The sequence below is a fragment of the Amblyomma maculatum genome, chromosome 2 (assembly GCF_055883805.1).
Source record: "Amblyomma maculatum isolate TAMU_Amacu chromosome 2, ASM5588380v1, whole genome shotgun sequence".
Lineage (NCBI taxonomy): Eukaryota > Metazoa > Arthropoda > Arachnida > Ixodida > Ixodidae > Amblyomma > Amblyomma maculatum.
Genome location: NC_139345.1, coordinates 55,205,314 through 55,222,353, shown reverse-complemented (window position 1 = coordinate 55,222,353; position 17,040 = coordinate 55,205,314). Strand labels below are relative to the sequence as shown.

General features: G+C 43.4%; 2 protein-coding genes and 1 long non-coding RNA gene across 4 annotated transcripts in view; 2 read left to right on the top strand and 1 right to left on the bottom strand.

The window, feature by feature from the left end:
- LOC146198678 (neuronal acetylcholine receptor subunit alpha-10-like) overlaps positions 1–17,040 on the top strand; it is a 128,310-nt gene that overhangs the window by 63,558 nt on the left and 47,712 nt on the right. The window lies entirely within an intron of this gene.
- LOC146198680 (uncharacterized) lies at positions 1,527–7,440 on the top strand. The gene is made up of 3 exons (XM_084594175.1): positions 1,527–2,021; positions 4,533–4,734; positions 5,109–7,440. Exons 1-3 carry the CDS (start codon positions 1,978–1,980, stop codon positions 5,172–5,174), a joined length of 312 nt encoding a protein of 103 aa, XP_084450301.1. The 5' UTR covers positions 1,527–1,977; the 3' UTR covers positions 5,175–7,440.
- LOC146198679 (uncharacterized) lies at positions 7,450–13,152 on the bottom strand. 2 transcript variants are annotated; one of them, XR_014705005.1, is made up of 4 exons: positions 12,632–13,152; positions 11,694–11,779; positions 11,395–11,460; positions 7,584–7,672 (listed from the first exon to the last, which is right to left on the bottom strand). It is a non-coding gene; the product is annotated as an uncharacterized LOC146198679 (long non-coding RNA). The 2 variants fall into 2 exon arrangements; XR_014705006.1 differs by lacking the exon at positions 12,632–13,152 and having other exon boundaries at positions 7,450–7,676; positions 11,694–12,410.

The following is a 17,040-nucleotide window of genomic DNA, read 5'->3' as shown; positions in this document are numbered from 1 at the left end:
AAACTGATACGAATATAAAAAGGCAGTATTAAAGCTCAGTATAAATGCGCACTGCAGTAATATTATTCTTGGCAATCAGCAATATAAAAATATTCTAGAAGAGTAATGAACTCCTTGTTAAAGGAATGATTTACCATAACTTGCGAGATTGATTTTGCTATAACCGTTCAGAAATCAAACAACATCGATTGAAACAATATTTGAAGCAAGGCTCTGTCGGAGGTCGAGTTTAGTTTGGACACCAAGGTGCATTCCAATATGAAATAAAACCGGCATCTCTTGAGTGTCTCTTGGCAGTGGGCGCTTTTCGGACGCTCTACAGACGAGCAAACCATAAAGTAAATGGACTACATGATCCACAGACACCCGGCTTTGGAGAGTAAAGGCCCCATTAACTACCCATCCGTCAGATGCCGCTGCGACGTAGGCGAATAAGGAAAGGAGGGGCACACGAACCAGCAAACTTCAGTGCCAGGTCTTTTGACTTTTTTCCAATGTCTCCCTTCATTGAGGCATAATGATATTTCATTTTAAGCATTAGAAATGTTTCGGAGAAGGAAAGAGACAACAAGATGGCCTCTCATCACTACGCGATGAACACAGGACTTATGAAAGCAGCAGCAATAAAGTGTACCTTTCCTGCGTACCGCACTTTGACTCGCGATTTTATTATTGATTTGCTTTATCGCTTCCTAGATCCAAACATCGGCTAAAACCTCCAAACACGTCACAAATTTCGGACTTCGCGAATGACGATGGGGACATGAGCAGTCACCAGGATGTCCCAACGACAGGTCGTAAACAAAGGGTCGTCGCAACCGTTCCCGGGGCAGGTTTTACCGTCTCCGTAGAGGAGACAAAGAAGAACGAATTGCCTCGAGAACCCTTCTTCAATGTTCCTGTATGTTTCTTCACTGTTCTTTTCTTGCATCTTTCTGCGTTTATCTATCGCAGCTGCCCTTTTGGCGAGAGGCCACGTTTACGCGCCCGGCCTCTCACGTCGGTGACTGCTAGTCTAATCGTCTCGATGGCTTCTAGGACAAGTTCTTCCACACACGAGAAGAGGGCGCGTCGTGTATGCGATCCCGAGGTACATGTCGTAAAAGGCCTCGCAACAATGCACCGCTATTAGAGAGATTTAGCTTACCGGAGACGTATTACGTCTCCCGGAGACGTACAGACGTAGACGTATCGGACGCCTACTGCGCATGCGTGAAAATTGATGTAGACGTATTCGGCTGACACCGGGCAAAACACGTTTTAGCTGTACGTATCGCCCATACGTAAGACGTATCGCTAGACGTACATGCAGATGATGATGATGGCTATCCAATAAAAAAAGATAGAAGCTATTTGTAATAAATGCTCCAAATAATGTCACAAAAATGTCACATGCAGATCCCCCGAAGTCATCATGTTGACGTGTTAGCTGTGTTTCGAATAATTATTAATTTGAGCTCACTTTTAACCACTTTGCTACCTGCAGCAAGCCTGAACAATCCAAGCCTAGTTGCATTAAATCCGTTTGTTTTGGTGCTCGTAGTGCTCGCATGGAGGAAGGAAACAACTGCTCGTGTTTGCTGGTGTTCGGTCGTGTGCTAGAATTTGCTCGTGCTATCGGTGCAACCTGCCCACGTTACGTTACATCATGCCGACAGCATCCTTCACCCTTCACGACAGGCAGCTTTTTTGAGCACCCTATCATGGGATGAATTTGAAGACATGCATTGATTTCAACGGGAGCGCGATATTCCAAAGCCTCGAAGGAACTTACGTGAGCGTGGTACCCTTCAACATCGGCGCCAACAACAACATAGTGTTCAACAGGATTTTTAGATTCTAGAAAGAGGATTTCGGAGAGCTGCAGTTAGCCCTCCTAATTCCAAATGAGGTCATCAGTGCGCAGCGTGTCAGGGTCTCCGGCTCCGAGGCACCTTGGCGCAGCTCGATTTTTACTTCGGTCATCTACTCTACGATATGACAAGTGGCTTGATCTGCAAGCTCTTCAGCGATTCTCCGAGGTAAGTAGCGCATGGTGTGGTGGCTGTGGTGGCTTGACGGTTACAAGCCAAATTATTGATAGCAGTGCTTTCTGTGTCAAATAAATATGCCCGCCGAAACATGTAAAGCAAAGCTGACTGGCTGTGGCGTTTCAGTAGTCATCTTTGAATGCGAATTAGCGCTAATCCTGAGGTTCAGAGCTTATCAAAACAGTCTAACACTTGTGCGACCGCTTATAGCGCTTTCAAATTTGAAAAAAAAAAAAAAAAAAAAAAAAGGCCGGAGCGGATTTCAAGCGATAAATTCCTTGTGAGAAGCGGGGCGGGATGTCGTATCATCCCGCGTTCACACTGCTACGCACTCTCGCGCTACTCATTGCACATCATCCCCATCAGCTTCCATGTGTGCATAAACGCTACCGAGCCTTCTACTCGATATAACTACGTCAAAACCCTACCATTTTGTAGTCGAAAGGCACCAGCGCTCATGCTCCTAGGGATGATGGCATGGGACCAATGCTCTCTGGCGCGTAACGACGTTGTGTCGTTTCTAGCAGGCGAGCAGTTTTGGCTACTGTAAAACATAATATACATTAACGATTGCAGTTGACTCGTGCCCAGTCACCGAACGTCTGCTGTAATCATTGATCTTTTTTTTTTTTTTTTAAACGTCAATTAACTTAGGCACACTTGTGCAAAGGCATATATATATACCCCTGCTCTCCAACTCGGTTGTAGAGCTTTGGGAAGGTGCTCTCTTGTCGACATCGAATTTAGTGAAACTGTTTAACGTCCCGAATGCAACCAGTGCTATGCTGCTTTTCGATCTTGCCTACTAGCACAGCATAAGGTCATCAACATAAACACTAGCACACTTACAAGTCAATATTTTTTTTTTATTAAATTAGGGAAGTCCACGGAAACACAAACTGAGAAATACGCAAAAGGTTGTTATCAGCACAAGTTATTTTTTAATTTGCTTCATGTATTAGAAATACTCAACACAGAAATTTCATAAGATTTTATGCAATAATTTAAACAATGTAAGCAATTTTGGATTTGGCCCTTATCGATATGAAAATCTATATTTGACCCTACTTTGACTGAAGGAAATTTTTTTCAGAGTCGTTTCTAGTCTCTTTGTGAAAATAATACCTGTAAACGATCATACTGTGAATACAGCTGATGAAGAGTTGTAATATTCATTGTCACACAATCAGCAGCACTGATTTGCTCTAAAGTGAGCAAATAAATGCTTAGTGGGCTTCTGCTTCAAGCAAAGATGTGAGGCTATTTTCTGTTGGTAGAAATTAGTTGGAATGTGTTTAATGAAGAGCTATTTTAATTCAGTGCACCATTGTATTGCCGGGGAATGGTAGATGCACATAGGATGCAAAGCGACAAGACAGCGGCAAATATTGTCGTTTCTTGCCAGTTTCGGCTATTTGCTTATGTTGCTAAATGCAGAAAGCCGCTGCCAACAGGCTAAACTGAATGTAGTCTTTTATAAGTTATTTTGCTAGCTTTATGCACAAACTGCTTCGTCTGCTGCAGGCCTATGTTCCCAGTGTTTTTATCTTCTGGCTTCAGATTTTCCTGTGATCTCTTCGTATCCTAGACAGTGATAAGGAAGTAGTTATGGAGAAGCCATAATTGAATTTACACTCGCAGTAGTCCACCCTATCATGCTAAAGCTGAGAAAGAAAGCTGTCAAGAATAAAATAGATTTGGCTCATTTCCATCTGCACATCAGCAGAATCTGGCTCATTTTTGATTTGGCACATGATTTCTGTGAAATTCCTGGTCTTTATTTACATCCTTATTGTCTCAAACCGTTTGCAAAAGTGAGATGTATATATGATCTTTCAAAAAAAAAAAAAGAAAATAACATAGTGTAGGTTTCTGAATTTCGCTTGCTTTGAAAAAAAAAAAAATCAAGTGTCGATGATAGTGTTGAAAAAATCCGGGAGCACTGCGGAATCTACACTGCAGAAATGTGAAAATCTAAGCGTTGCTGGTGCACACGGTGCATCACGTTTGCTCTCATCATTATGAATTAAATGCACCGTCATTATCATTGCTAATGTCATCACTGCTAATTCCAACTTCATTGTCATCGCTACTATCATCCTTACAGTAAACAAGGAGAATTTTGATGTGTATTTCAAGATCCCGAACGTTGCACAGTTGGCTAAAGCACTCGGATGGGGATGCGAGGGATAGAGGTTCGGCTCCCAGAGAAAACAGGATTTTAATTTTTTCTGATGGCATCATCATGACGTCATTTGATTGACAGCTATAGTGTGACCAAACAAACAAATGCCGACAGTATGAGCCATTAAAGATTTTCACCTTAAAATTGATGGGCCTGTACGAGGTAACGCTAGTGAACTCTTCCAAAAGCAATGCAATAAGTATTATGCTACGGCACAGTAAAGAAGGTGCACACTGAAAGATTATTTTCTCATGACCACTTTATAGGGACTTTATAAGCGATCGTTGCTTGCAGCCGCTCCAATTTTTCCTCCTCAGGCGGTGCATGCAAAGGAAGGCCCTTGTGCTCAACTGCTGGGGTTTCATCATGGCACAGCAAGGCAAATTTGCCGACCGTCTGTGGCTCAGAAGGAGGACTTCTCTGGGCACAAGTGGAGCCTGTGCCGAAATATCAGGCACTAATGTGTACCAATGCCATAGTCTGCCAGTGGGCCATTTAAAGGCAGACGTCACGATGCAGGTAAGCCTGTTCAGTCATGTCTTCATTGCAGTAACTAGCTGTAATATGTTTTTCATATTCAGGGGAGTGCATTTCCAAATTAAAGCCTAACATCTCTGCTGCGAAAATTCCACAAGTACTTTTATATTTTTTGAGTTGGTTTTTGGGAAAGGGTACTCAATGACCCACCTCATGAAAAACAGCATTTCATCTGTAAAGAAACGTGGCACTTAAGTATGTGATGCAAGATTGTGTTAGCATGTGGCATTTTATAAATTTGTAGGAAAAAATTGTATCTACAAACTTGCAACTGTAATTACATCTCATTATACAAAAAGAAGAGGCACCTGTGTAGACCCGCATTGGTTATATTTTTAATTCTTGCTATCTTTTAGGGATCCTCAAGGAGACGGTGCACTTTGAGAACCTGCAGAAGATCACTATGGGTCATAAATATGTGATCTATAGTGATGCAGCCTACCCCCGATGGCCTCTACTCTACAAGCTGTTTGGAGGTGCCGTACTGCAACCTCATCATGTTGCCTTCAACAAGGCAATTAGCAGTGTTAGGAAAGCTGTAGAGGGGGGTTTGGCAGCGTAGCATGGGATTTTGCTTTTATTGACTATTTCAAGAACCAAACTTTGAGATGGTAACAGGTAGGGCGCATGTATAAAGTTGCGCAATGAACTGCCGAACATCTTTGTACAGCTGTCATGTGTCTATCTACTTTGTCTTGTGTCTGCCTCAGTTGGTCAATACCTTGTGCCTTTTCAGACATAAGTGTCGGCCTACGTCCTGCGGTCAAAAAATTTGGAACATCTTTTTTTTTTTTTTTTTAGGCTGCCTTTCTCAGTAAAATATGGACAAGCATGGCAAGCAGTGACCTTCATAGTTGAGGCATTTGTCAACAGTCGCAGAATTCATCTCTGTATTCCTTACAGCAATAATTGCAGCATGCAGTGGTGCATATCTTGTAAATAGGGTAAGTGCTCTAGGAAACTTGGACATCAGAAACAAGTGGACAGGAGGCTTGCAGACTCACAACTGGATTTTACTAAGTAACGATGACATATATAAAGTGCACAAAACCACATGCTCAACGCTATACTTTTGCTTGCTCTATATATGTCCTCTTTCGGTTAGTAAAATACAGTTGTGAGCCTGTGTACGTCCATGTCCACTTCTGTTTCTGTTGTCCGCGTTTTCTAGAACAGTTACTCCATTTCCAAGATGAGCATCACTGCATGCAACAATGCTACCCAAAGATTTATGCTGTTCATTTGTTGACGCTGTTATGCCGAGATGCAGCTTTATGAATTTTTTTTTTTATGCGAGATGCAGCAATATTTATCTCGATTGATTGCAGCAGTGCATGACTACTTTCTCGTTCTCGTTTCACAGTGTTCAACATGACATGGTGTGTGCGTGGTGGCATTCAGGGTGGCGTGTGATAGTGTTCGTGTTCAAATGCAGGGGTTTTTGCCCGAGTGTTGTGTGCAGCGATATGACAGCTTCAGTTTGCCATCTCGCTACTTGGCGAATTGAAAGGACGCGATGACTTTGGTTCGGCATTGTCTCCCATGCTCCTTTGACTGCGTGACCGTCTACCGGTGGACACCTGACAGCTGTGCTCCGGACCAACGGCTTCACTTGTTCCCAACGCTGACTTCGAACTGTTAGTGGCACGAGATGCTTGTGACCGCAAATATGCACTAGACCACCAGTCTGAACGCTGTACATGAGTTGTGCCACGTGGGCCGTCTCTAGTGTTTCACCCGAACGGTTGTGTATGCATTTGTGTATTGTCTAGATTAAGGAAAGGTGGCATCTGAGTTATAAAAGTGTCTGTATGTGTGAAGTGCCATCTGCTTTGGCGAACGAGGTGGCGAACCACCACAGCTTGTCTTCGTCAGGCCGTCTGACGGCTTCAGTGAGAACCTGTGCTACCAGATGCAAAAAGTGATGATGCCATTTTATGGTTTTTCACTTCATGCCGCTAATTCACAGCTCATATAATTATTGATCGCATGTACTGCTAGAGTCATTATTCAGAGTTTTCTGTACACTACTGAATTAATTGTACTCTCATTGAGCTGTCATGTTGTCATCATGCCCGAGACGCTTTGCATTGTAGCCCCATCCAGTAGTGCAGCCAGAGCTCGAGTTTTACCAACGTTGGCATCAATGAATGCCGCAGATGCCCTCTCCCTCTGTTTCCGCACTCTTCTTTTTTTTTTTTTCATAAACTAAAGTCTCCTTTGAATCTTCTAGATTTTAACCCTGCAAAACTGTGTGTAGTCAGGCCAAAGCTATCACGCATATCTTTCTTTTTTTTTGCAGCTGTGGGTTTCGTGGACCCTGAAAATCACTTCGTGAGCCCTTATTTGAGAAACACTGACCTATGATATGTTTTTAGCAATTACCACTATGTGACGGGACATTTTGAATTTCTTTTGGTGAAGTGGTGACCACAGGCCACTAACAGTGTTTTCAACGTTGTAGCTGAGGCTCACTTGAGAGAGGTTGCGCACATATCTTTTTTTTTTCGAGTCATTGCATATGTTTACAATTCTCACAATGCAAATATTTCTTAAAATATGCAATTTAAAATTTGCAGATAATTTTGGATCTGTATTTGCAAAACTGTAGCCTTAGCTACTTATGCACCATAAAATGCAAGAACAGAAACACACCGACAGCATTTGTGTTGCAAAAATGTATTTGGGATTTATTTGACAAAGTGAACATGGTCGAGAGAGTTTTGGAGAAAATAAACTGGTGCTATCTGCAATGTGATATAGTGCCAACATAAATAACTTTCATTCTTTCATCAGCGCAATCAGCATCTTGTCAACTGATTGCTAAGATTTCACCAGCTGATCTCCACATGTCCATCTTCACACGGGGCAGTGTTCGTCACCATGTGCTGCATAAAACATCCGTGTTGTATTCTTCTACCTTCCTGGAATGAAAAGGTGCAGTGTTCACAGAAATTACTGTAAAATTAAAGCTGTTATGAGAAAGCTGGAGGTTGTTTAATATTGCTCTCCAGCTGGTATTGCAGTGAATAACTACGCACATGATTATTCGTGAAATGTCTGGGCATATGGCATACCCCTATATCATGGCACAGAAGTGCAGCAGTCTCCTCTTGTGAATGCACCTATCGGGGGTGGAATTGCCACTCCATTTGCTCCATTCTGCTCCCAAACTGCTTTTCCTGCTCTATCCTGCTCCAAAATGCAGTATTGCTCCAAAACTGCTCCAAATTGGCTGTTTTAATGTTCTACCATCAAATTTAGTGCAACACGCAAACAATGTCTTTGCACCAGTGGCAAAGATATAACGCATCTAGCACTGGGCTTAATACAAACGAAACTTTTGTAAGGGAAGGAAGCATGTGGCATAATAAATATTTGTTTGCAAGTAAATTTAATATGAGTCACTGGCGATTGGAGATAATTGCAAAAAAAATGCACTGTGCATGTGACGTAGCACCTCCTCTCAGCCTTTTGAATCGCCGGTGGAGGGAGAAGCAAGAGCAGCAAGCGAAGCAGATAGGCGCAAACTACCGTGAGTCGTTCGGAAGGAAACTTGTCCGACTGGAAAAACCACATGAGTTATTCTAATGGTTGTGGTCTAAGAACAAGCAGGCACCTATCGAGCCTCTTTTTCAGTAACAAGCTTGTTGGGCCTACGGCAGACAAAATCATACTTGAATCGTTACGGGTTGGTACTCCAAAGATGTCACTCACTAGGAAGCGTCTCAAGAGTGTTGGAAAGCCATACAGGGCCTATTGCCAAGATTTAAAAAATGAGCCCCAGCATTGCTCAAGCAAAGAATGATAAAACTATTGGAAGGAGGTAGGGAAGTAAAAATGCTGAAGGATGAAAAGGCTACCCTTCAGTGCCATCTACATTTCCTGAAGGCACTACTGACCACTGCTCAGGAATTTATCAGCACAGGCATAGGATCAAAAAGGGATATGCACAAGATAGAGAGCAGAAATGTCATGTCCATTAATCTGAGTTCCAAATTAGTGGCATTGCTTGAGTGCATTGAAGTGGTAAACTAGCAAATGCGTTAGGTCACAAGGTCACACTAGGTGTTCAGTTATAAAGTACACCAGCAAGCATTTTGTTTGCTGCTAGTCTGTTTCAAGTTGTTGGCCGTTGTCTTGTCAGAAATGAGTGCGAAGTTGGAGAGGCATTGAACTTGCATAAAAAGGAAGAGCTCATCTTTTTCTGTCAGAAAGAGAAAAACAATTACTACAATTATCAGAGGCATTTGACCTTAGGAACCTGCTCCAAAACATAATTCAAATGCTCCAAAACTCTTGTCTCATTGCTCCAAAACTCTTGTCTCGCTGCTCCCAAAGCTGCTCCAAAATGCTTGAGCCTGCTTCCACCCCTGACCTATGTATCAGACCCATTGATGACTGTCTTTAGTGGTAATGGCACATACCCACGGCGGGGAATAGGCCATGGTATATAGCAAGTACAAAAGGTTCATGGACAAGCAATTGGGTATTTTGATAATTACGAATCTTAAACTAGAATTTCATGAAAAAAAAGAAAGGAAAAGAAAAGGCAGTGAATTCTCATTGTAGCAATCTACCTGGTGTGATTATATAGTTGTGAACAGAATTGCACACAGGTTGTAGGGTATATCCTTTGGCACTTGCCCCCGAAGGAGAGGAGAATAAACACAAATAGCATGCCTGAGTAATCACCATTTGAACGATCTAACAGTCACTAACAGTGTTTCACAAGGAAGCCTGCTTTGGCCACTGTTGTTGAAAGTGTTCATCAAAGACATTGCCCACATTGACATATCCATTAAATTTGTCGTACATATATAGGGTGGATCTGGTACATATGATATGGGCATGTCCAGAAATCTAAAATATAAATCGAGAGACAAAACATAATTTTGGGAAACTACTGTCGAGCTCACGCCCTGAAACTCTGCTAGGTCTAATCCGACTAGCTGACGTCACCCATGTCCAAGGACTCCAGGCCGTCATCTTAGCGGATAAGTTGACACCTATCTTGCACCTGTTGGATATTTACTAGTTTTGCCACCACCACATGCAGATGACTGTTCTATTATGACGGGCACTGATGCAGACACGTTGACAAAGCAAAGCAAAGCCTTCCTGTTAACATTATTGTTGTGGTTTCAATCAAACAAACTTAATATAAATTGTTCAAAGACAACGCTGATTATTTTTCCAGAAAAAAAAATTTTTTTTAATCGTGCTGTCAGCAATGAGAGCCGGAACATTACAATTGTAGGCTCGCAGAGAATACTAAGTGTCACGTTCAACAGCAATCTATACTGGGACTTGCCTGTTGCTGGCATATGCAAAAGATTTTCCATGGTATTTGATGTTATTCTATGTCAGTGAACGCTGCTTCTGATGCACATTGAAAACAAATTGAATCATTTTTTCACATCAACCAATGCATTAAGACCACAGTGGAGGGTGGAGTAAACAATAATAGAATTTTGCCATCCTTTTCTTGAGGATAAATAAAATTCACCAAATGGGTAATTGCGGTAGAAATGTTTCTATAAAATATTACTTCTGAGCTTTTGCGTTGATTATGCACATGCACAGCAGCATGCTGCAATGACCTAAGAGCTGGAAATGCATCACACGTCCAGGCAAACATCACACAAAAGTGTGAAGCCGCAAAAAGAAAAAGCATGTGGGAACTTCCCACGCTTTGCCCGATGATGAATACATTCTGGAGAGGGGTGCCTGAGGCCACACCGCACAGGAAGATACGGTGGCTGTTTGGGAGAAGGGACATGGCCATAAAACCATTACACTGATCCATTAGGAGTTGAGTTCTACAGATGCTGTTTTGATCCGCTGTATGTGACATCAGACATGCCCTGTGTTTTTCTGGCAGACAGACTCCTTGTTTGACTATTGCAACGCTATCGAAGTGAAAAAGGAAGTTTCTATGTCTCCTCGCCTGTTCCCAAGGTATGACTGCAGGAACATTGCTTACCAATACTGTTTGATTGACTGGCTGACTGACCCGAAGAGATGTGCCGTGCTTTTTTGGCCAAAGTTCTGTGAGAGGGCTGGATTGATTGTTTAAAGGTTTCTTGTCGAGTAAAAAAAAAAACAATACTGGCCCTGGGCAAGAGGCTCAATAGTCTATCATTGCTATGAACTTGCTTTTGACCTTTTGCTGTTAAGACCTTTGAAGTATGTACATAAGTCTGCAGAAGTGCAATCAAATTTCATTGTTTTTGTTCTCTCATCTTCGAAATGTCATTCTTCTCTCAAACCGAAGACTCAGTCATGCCACCAAATGGAGTGTAGGTTCAAAACAGTGAGACAAGCATAACAATACACAAAGCATTGCGATGGTCTCGTGAGTGTGCACCATGAACATGAAAACTTGTGAATAATTTGTTTTCCTACTCATTTATTTCATTTATCGCTGCTTTCATAGGCCATTGCATTTTGTATAATGCACTGTTGCTGCTGCTGGTCCATGCATAGTTTTGGCATGAATGCAAAAGCTAACAACTAGGTTCTAGTGCAGTTGTACTAAGCAGTCTTGACTTTTAAACTATAGTAAGTTGTTAAGGCATTGAGATAAATAAAACTTTTTACAAATTGGTGCTGCTCAAAATAACGTAAATATGTCCTCACCCCTCAAGGGCACTGACTGCAGGCTTGGTGTTGACGGCAGCGGCTCCACACTGTGCAGACTTGTGGCTATGCCATGGAAGCAAGCAAACAAATGAAAGAAATAATTATTTCTGCAGCCATGAGATCTTGGGCTGTTTTCCGGTGCATAACAACATGCACGAGCTTACTTTAGCACTCTGGCTACACTTTGTACACTGCAGTAAGAGAATCAAGACTGAACATTGCAGTGCTTTGTAAATAGCTGTAACATGTTCAACAAGAACATTGAAGAAAGTAATATAAGAAGTGTTGTCGCTTACTATTCCGGGAGTTGTCATGATTGCTTTCATCATCATGAGTCTCTCTGGGCACCATGTCATTCAGGCACTTGCAGGCTCATTTTCATCTGAAAGGGAATAACCATATGAGACACAGATGATTGGTAATTAACTTGCCAACATAATACAGGATCTAATTGTGCAGCTGAAAGTTGCGCCAGGACACTAGAAAAGTGCCACGACGCAGACACTGTTGCCTTCATTCAATGCAATGGTCCTTAACAAGGATCCTTTTTTAATTTTCAGGTGTTTTTATAACACAATGAGCAAACCAGTTCAGCCTCTGCGACTTGTAAATGCTAATAAGACTTCCAGTGCCTGAATGTTTTGTCCAACAGCATAAAATACTTCATTTCACGTGCTGACACAGGGACACAAGTTCATAAGCTTGGAGCAAAAAAAAAAAAATTAAATGACCTCTTGCAATATTTGGCTTTGGCACTGCATTCAGCATGTGCTGTTAGCTAATGGTGCCAGACAATTGTCTGAGAAGATAAAGTAAATCATCTTGCAAACAATTTTTATTTATTGTGGCTCCTGGTGGCTGTGCACATTTACATGCACAGGTAAACAAAAGCAGCTACACGACGTGTATTAATTATGCAACTCGAGCCATGCTTAGCAAAAATGCTGAAATATCATGTATCTAATTCGCACAACGTAAGTGGCTTTTTACTTTGCGCTGCTATTCCCCAGCAATCGACTAGGCGGTGTACAGACGGGCGGGTCGTATGTATCGTGGGAAAGCATCATCCACCACCACTCCTACTCGGAGCGCACGCGATCGGCAGGCGCCGAGTCACTGTCATTCCGAGCTACTCGAAAGTGCCGTTTTCGTCACATATGATAATTGTTCCGCTCGGACAGTCCGCTGTCCAGTCAGATCGTCTGAACAGAGAAGGTAGTGGGTAGTGACTTACCAGAATCATTTTTTTTTTTTCTGACGCTGGCTGGCTTGCAAAGGCCTTTGCGAACGCCTTCATTGCGCAGCGGAGCGAGCGCTCGTTCGCCGTCGGCAGATCCCTAGAAATCGTTGCAACTTCTTTCGACGGCGCCTTCTCCCTGCGCTGTACAGTGTATGTACAGGATGGTGGCGATCTCGAGCTACTTGCTGGTCGTCCCCCGCACTGAAACGCTTGCGCATGATGTTTTTTTGGCACGGCCGGGGCAAGGGTATTACAGCATTTGATGACGCCAATGTGAAAACGGGAAAACTATGTGGCCCGTTGCGCACAGCAGCACTCTACAAGCACTCGTAGCACCATCCCATCGGCGCTTGGCTTAGCTTGGCGGCTTGGCTCCATGGCTGCTGAAATCTCGTGAGATCTCGAGAGATTACGGCAAGCTGGACGTCACGCGGCATACGTCTCCGGAGTACGTCTCCAGCGCCTGTACGTATCGGCAGTTTTCACGCATGCGCAGTAGGCGTCCGATACGTCTACGTCTGTACGTCTCCGGGAGACGTAATACGTCTCCGGTAAGCTAAATCTCTCTATTTACTACGCTACTATGTTACCGCTTCATTATTTACACATGAGTAGCACTCTAGCAAATGTTGTTATCCAAATTTTGCGGCATGCGGAAGTTCCGTGTTTTACACATTACGCTCGTCACCTTTTTTTCTTTGTTTCTTTTCTTTCGTTCTTTATTTATGTATTTATTTATTTGGCAGTGGTTAGGACGCTCGACTACTATGCCCAAGGATGTGGGATCGAATCCCGTTCGTGGCGGCCGCCTTTCGACGGAGGCAAAAAGCAAGGCGTCCATGTGCTATGCAATGTCAGTGCACGTTGAAGAACACGTACCGGATGGTCGAAATTTTCGGAGTCCTCCACTACGGCGTATCTCATAGCCTGAGTCGCTTTGGGGCGTTAAACCCCACAAACAAACTAATCTTCCTTTCTTCCCCTCCTTCCTTCCTTATTCTTGCCTTTCTCATCTTTACTTTGTTATTCTTTTTCCGGCTCATTTCATGACAGTTAATTTTCCTTTTAGCTTCAGGGTCCAAAATTAACATAAAGGCAGACGTCGCTGTCATCACTAGGTGGTTTTGCTGTAGTGGTGCCGAGGTTTTTGCAACGGCTACCTTTTGAAGCAGACACAAAGTCAATTTATGGCTCCAGACGTCTGGCGAAAATCAGCTCGATGATGAAAATTTATCTTTGCTTACGCCTGAAAGTATGAAACTGAAATACGAGGTAAAGCATTCGGAAAACTCCGTTCAGCTATCTGCGTCGACAAATAGTGTGAAGGAAACAGACCAACAAAAAAAAAGGCTTTTTAATCTCCAGCTAGCTCTTAGGACAATCCACCTAAAGAATTATGAAACAGCAGCCCAATCGGTACGTTTAGGCCCCAGAGGTATTGTCATCTATCGCTTCGAACGCCTTTTCTATCGCTTTGAAGCAGATTTATTCTATATCTGGAGGTTTGTGCGATTTAAGTAAGCAGATGTGATAATAAATAGTTTTATCTGTGCTTACAGCAAAGACCAGCCATGCATAAATTCGACGTTCGTATCAGCAATATTGGTCAATCTCTGTATCAAAAGCTCGGTCAACGTTAATAAGCTGAGGACTGCTCATTACGCTTTGGAAGTAGAGAAGAAAAAAAAATGGGAGCGGTGGAAGCAAAGGCTTACATTAAGTGCCTGCCAAAAACGCCGACAGAAGGAGGATGACGGCCTTTGTGAGGTTGGCCGCCGAACACGGCGTAGACTCCCCTTATTGCCTCACACTCTCAGAGTGAAGAAAGCTACTCTCGGCACGACGAAACCTCAGTTAATCGAATCGGCCGCAATCCGAGGACCGCAACCGTTCAGGCGGCAGCCAACGGCACGCGAAGAGGGTTCCAGGGAGATCACGCTGCCGTTTCGATCTGTGGCTAATGAGAACCCGGCCGTCATGACTTCTCGGGCTTTCGTCATCAGCCTTGTGCAGCTGGACTGAGTTCGTTTTCTGCCCAGCGGCTCTCAGAGAGGACACGATGTGTTGTTTTGTCACTGTTCGCATTCCTTACTGTACACGTGGATCGCCGTGGAGATCCCAGCGGAATAGATGAGCAACGGTACACAGCAGTCTATAGTAGCCGTGATTGCGCAAACAGCTTAAGTGCCGAAGGCGGCAAGGATGGGTTGCAAAAGGAAACAGACATAACTGTTACTGTACAACCATTCCCTAATAGGCATCGTAAACTGTCTTGACTTGCGAAGGAGACCACGATTTTGGCTACACTGGATGCGCTCAACTCAATTAGATGCCTTTTCTGAAAAAAAAAAGAAAGAAAAAAAAAGCTGCTGCGTTTAACCGGACGACTCTCCAATTGTCCGCATTTAATACAGAGCGCTGCAGGCTACAAACTGAGTCTGTGACATGATCACCAGCCGTTAAACAGCAAACTATTCGATGCAGATTCTACACGAAGCCACAACCACGTATTCGAATGTGCGTCTAAATTTAGTGGCACTTGGTCAGATGGTCCTGGTACGTATATACCAGCTGCCACATGCACACGCCATATATATTGTTGATATCAATTGCATTATTGCAAGCAATACACACACACACACACACACGCACATATATATATATATATATATATATATATATATATATATATATATATATATATATATATATATATATATATATATATATATATCGGTTTCTCCCTTTTTAGTCGGCTTTATATGTTGATAGCGTGGTACCTGCTCAGAAGGCTGCTCAGCGAAGGCAGTTACCGCATGACGGTCCTTACTTCTTCTGCTTCAAAGACCGCTATAACAATCGCAGGAAGACCAAGTCAGTGCGCCAAGTAAGGACAAACAGATGACGAGACAAGACACGCATGCCGTCGCTCTTCCTGAAGTAACGACAGCCAGTAAAGGGACGATAGATTGGCCGTTTATTTCCTGGCGATAACCGGACGTTCGGGAGCGTGACAGGCACGATGTGGGAACTGCGCCAGTTCTGTCCTGCAGCACTAGACTGTGAGCTCCATTAGGGCGCACAGGATCTGGTCACCTCAGCGCGGACAATGCGTGCACGCCTTCGGGATATTGAGAAAAATAGGGACGCCTTCTTGCTGCCCACCACTCTTTAGGATAGGACGGGTGCAACGCCCTTCTCCGATCACAACGGAGTCTCGCACGCGATGGTGCCTCCATCGTCCTCGATATTTCCCTAATGGAAAGGCCGAGCAACGCTCCCTACACGCAGAATGCCCGCCGCTCTAGGCGACTCGAGGCGACTCCACTTCCGCTCTAGCAAATGGCTCGCCTTATAAGGTTTCACTTCGTATTCTCTTCTTTGTATGGAGTTCCTGCCGCCACTCTCCTGACCCCGCGATTAATTCGCCGTTGTCCGAGCAAGCACGCACGGCGTGGTAATCTTCTTCGTGGCCCAATTCGAGATCGGCGTTTGCAATTGTTTTCGTACTTCGGTCGGTAGTCCTGAATTTAGCGTTATATATTTTCTTAGAACGTCGATTGAAAGCGTGCAGGTCTGATAAATCAGAAATTTAATTGCAGCATTCTTGTATTGGCGTAGCCCGAATGCTAATAGGTTAGAAACAATTTTAATCAAATGGAATTTAAAAATATAATTACTGCCTTATAAAACACCTCCTTCATTTTAATGGAATCTGGGCATCTAGTTCTAGGCACAGCGAATCCAAAATGCCTTTTCTATCATTGCATCCACATTTAACGTTAACTAGTGCATAAAACGTGGTATGATATGGTATGGTATGGTATGGTATGGTATGGTATGGTATGGTATGGTATGGTATGGTATGGTATGGTATGGTATGGTATGGTATGGTATGGTATCGCTTTATATAGAGCGATATGGTACGCTAGTACGGCATAGGCAAATATGTCATCCAAGGCGCTATTGACCAAGCTGCCCGTCAGCTTCTAAAACGCAACAGTCGTTATGAGGAGTATAGCCATTGTATACACTGAACGTCAATAAAAAGCAAGAGGGAATCAGAGTTCAATTTAAACCGGTGAAAAATACCACTTCTTGATTCCTGTGGGTCCACCTTTTTTTCCAAGCCCCGAAAAAAAGCATGACTCTCCTACAGTTTCTTAAACTGCATCGACGAGGCATTGATTTGGTACCCATTATCGGTTACGGTCAACGTCATCATCACCAACATAAATACACCGAGTGCAGGGCAAGCGGCCTCTCATATATCTCCAATTAACCCGATCACGTGCCAGCTGCGATTACTTTATCCCCGCACACTTCTTAATCTCATCAGCCCACCTAACGTTCGCAGCCCCCTGCTATGCTACCTTCACATGGAATTCACTTTGTCATCCTTA

What these genes read in the sequence shown, in the direction of transcription:
- LOC146198680 (XM_084594175.1), top strand. Translation starts at nt 1,978, where the DNA reads ATGACAAGTGGCTTGATCTGCAAGCTCTTCAGCGATTCTCCGAG. An exon ending in CTCTTCAGCGATTCTCCGAG is followed by an intron (nt 2,022 to 4,532) that starts GTAAGTAGCGCA and finishes TTTCCTCCTCAG; the next exon opens with GCGGTGCATGCAAAGGAAGG. An exon ending in AGGCAGACGTCACGATGCAG is followed by an intron (nt 4,735 to 5,108) that starts GTAAGCCTGTTC and finishes GCTATCTTTTAG; the next exon opens with GGATCCTCAAGGAGACGGTG.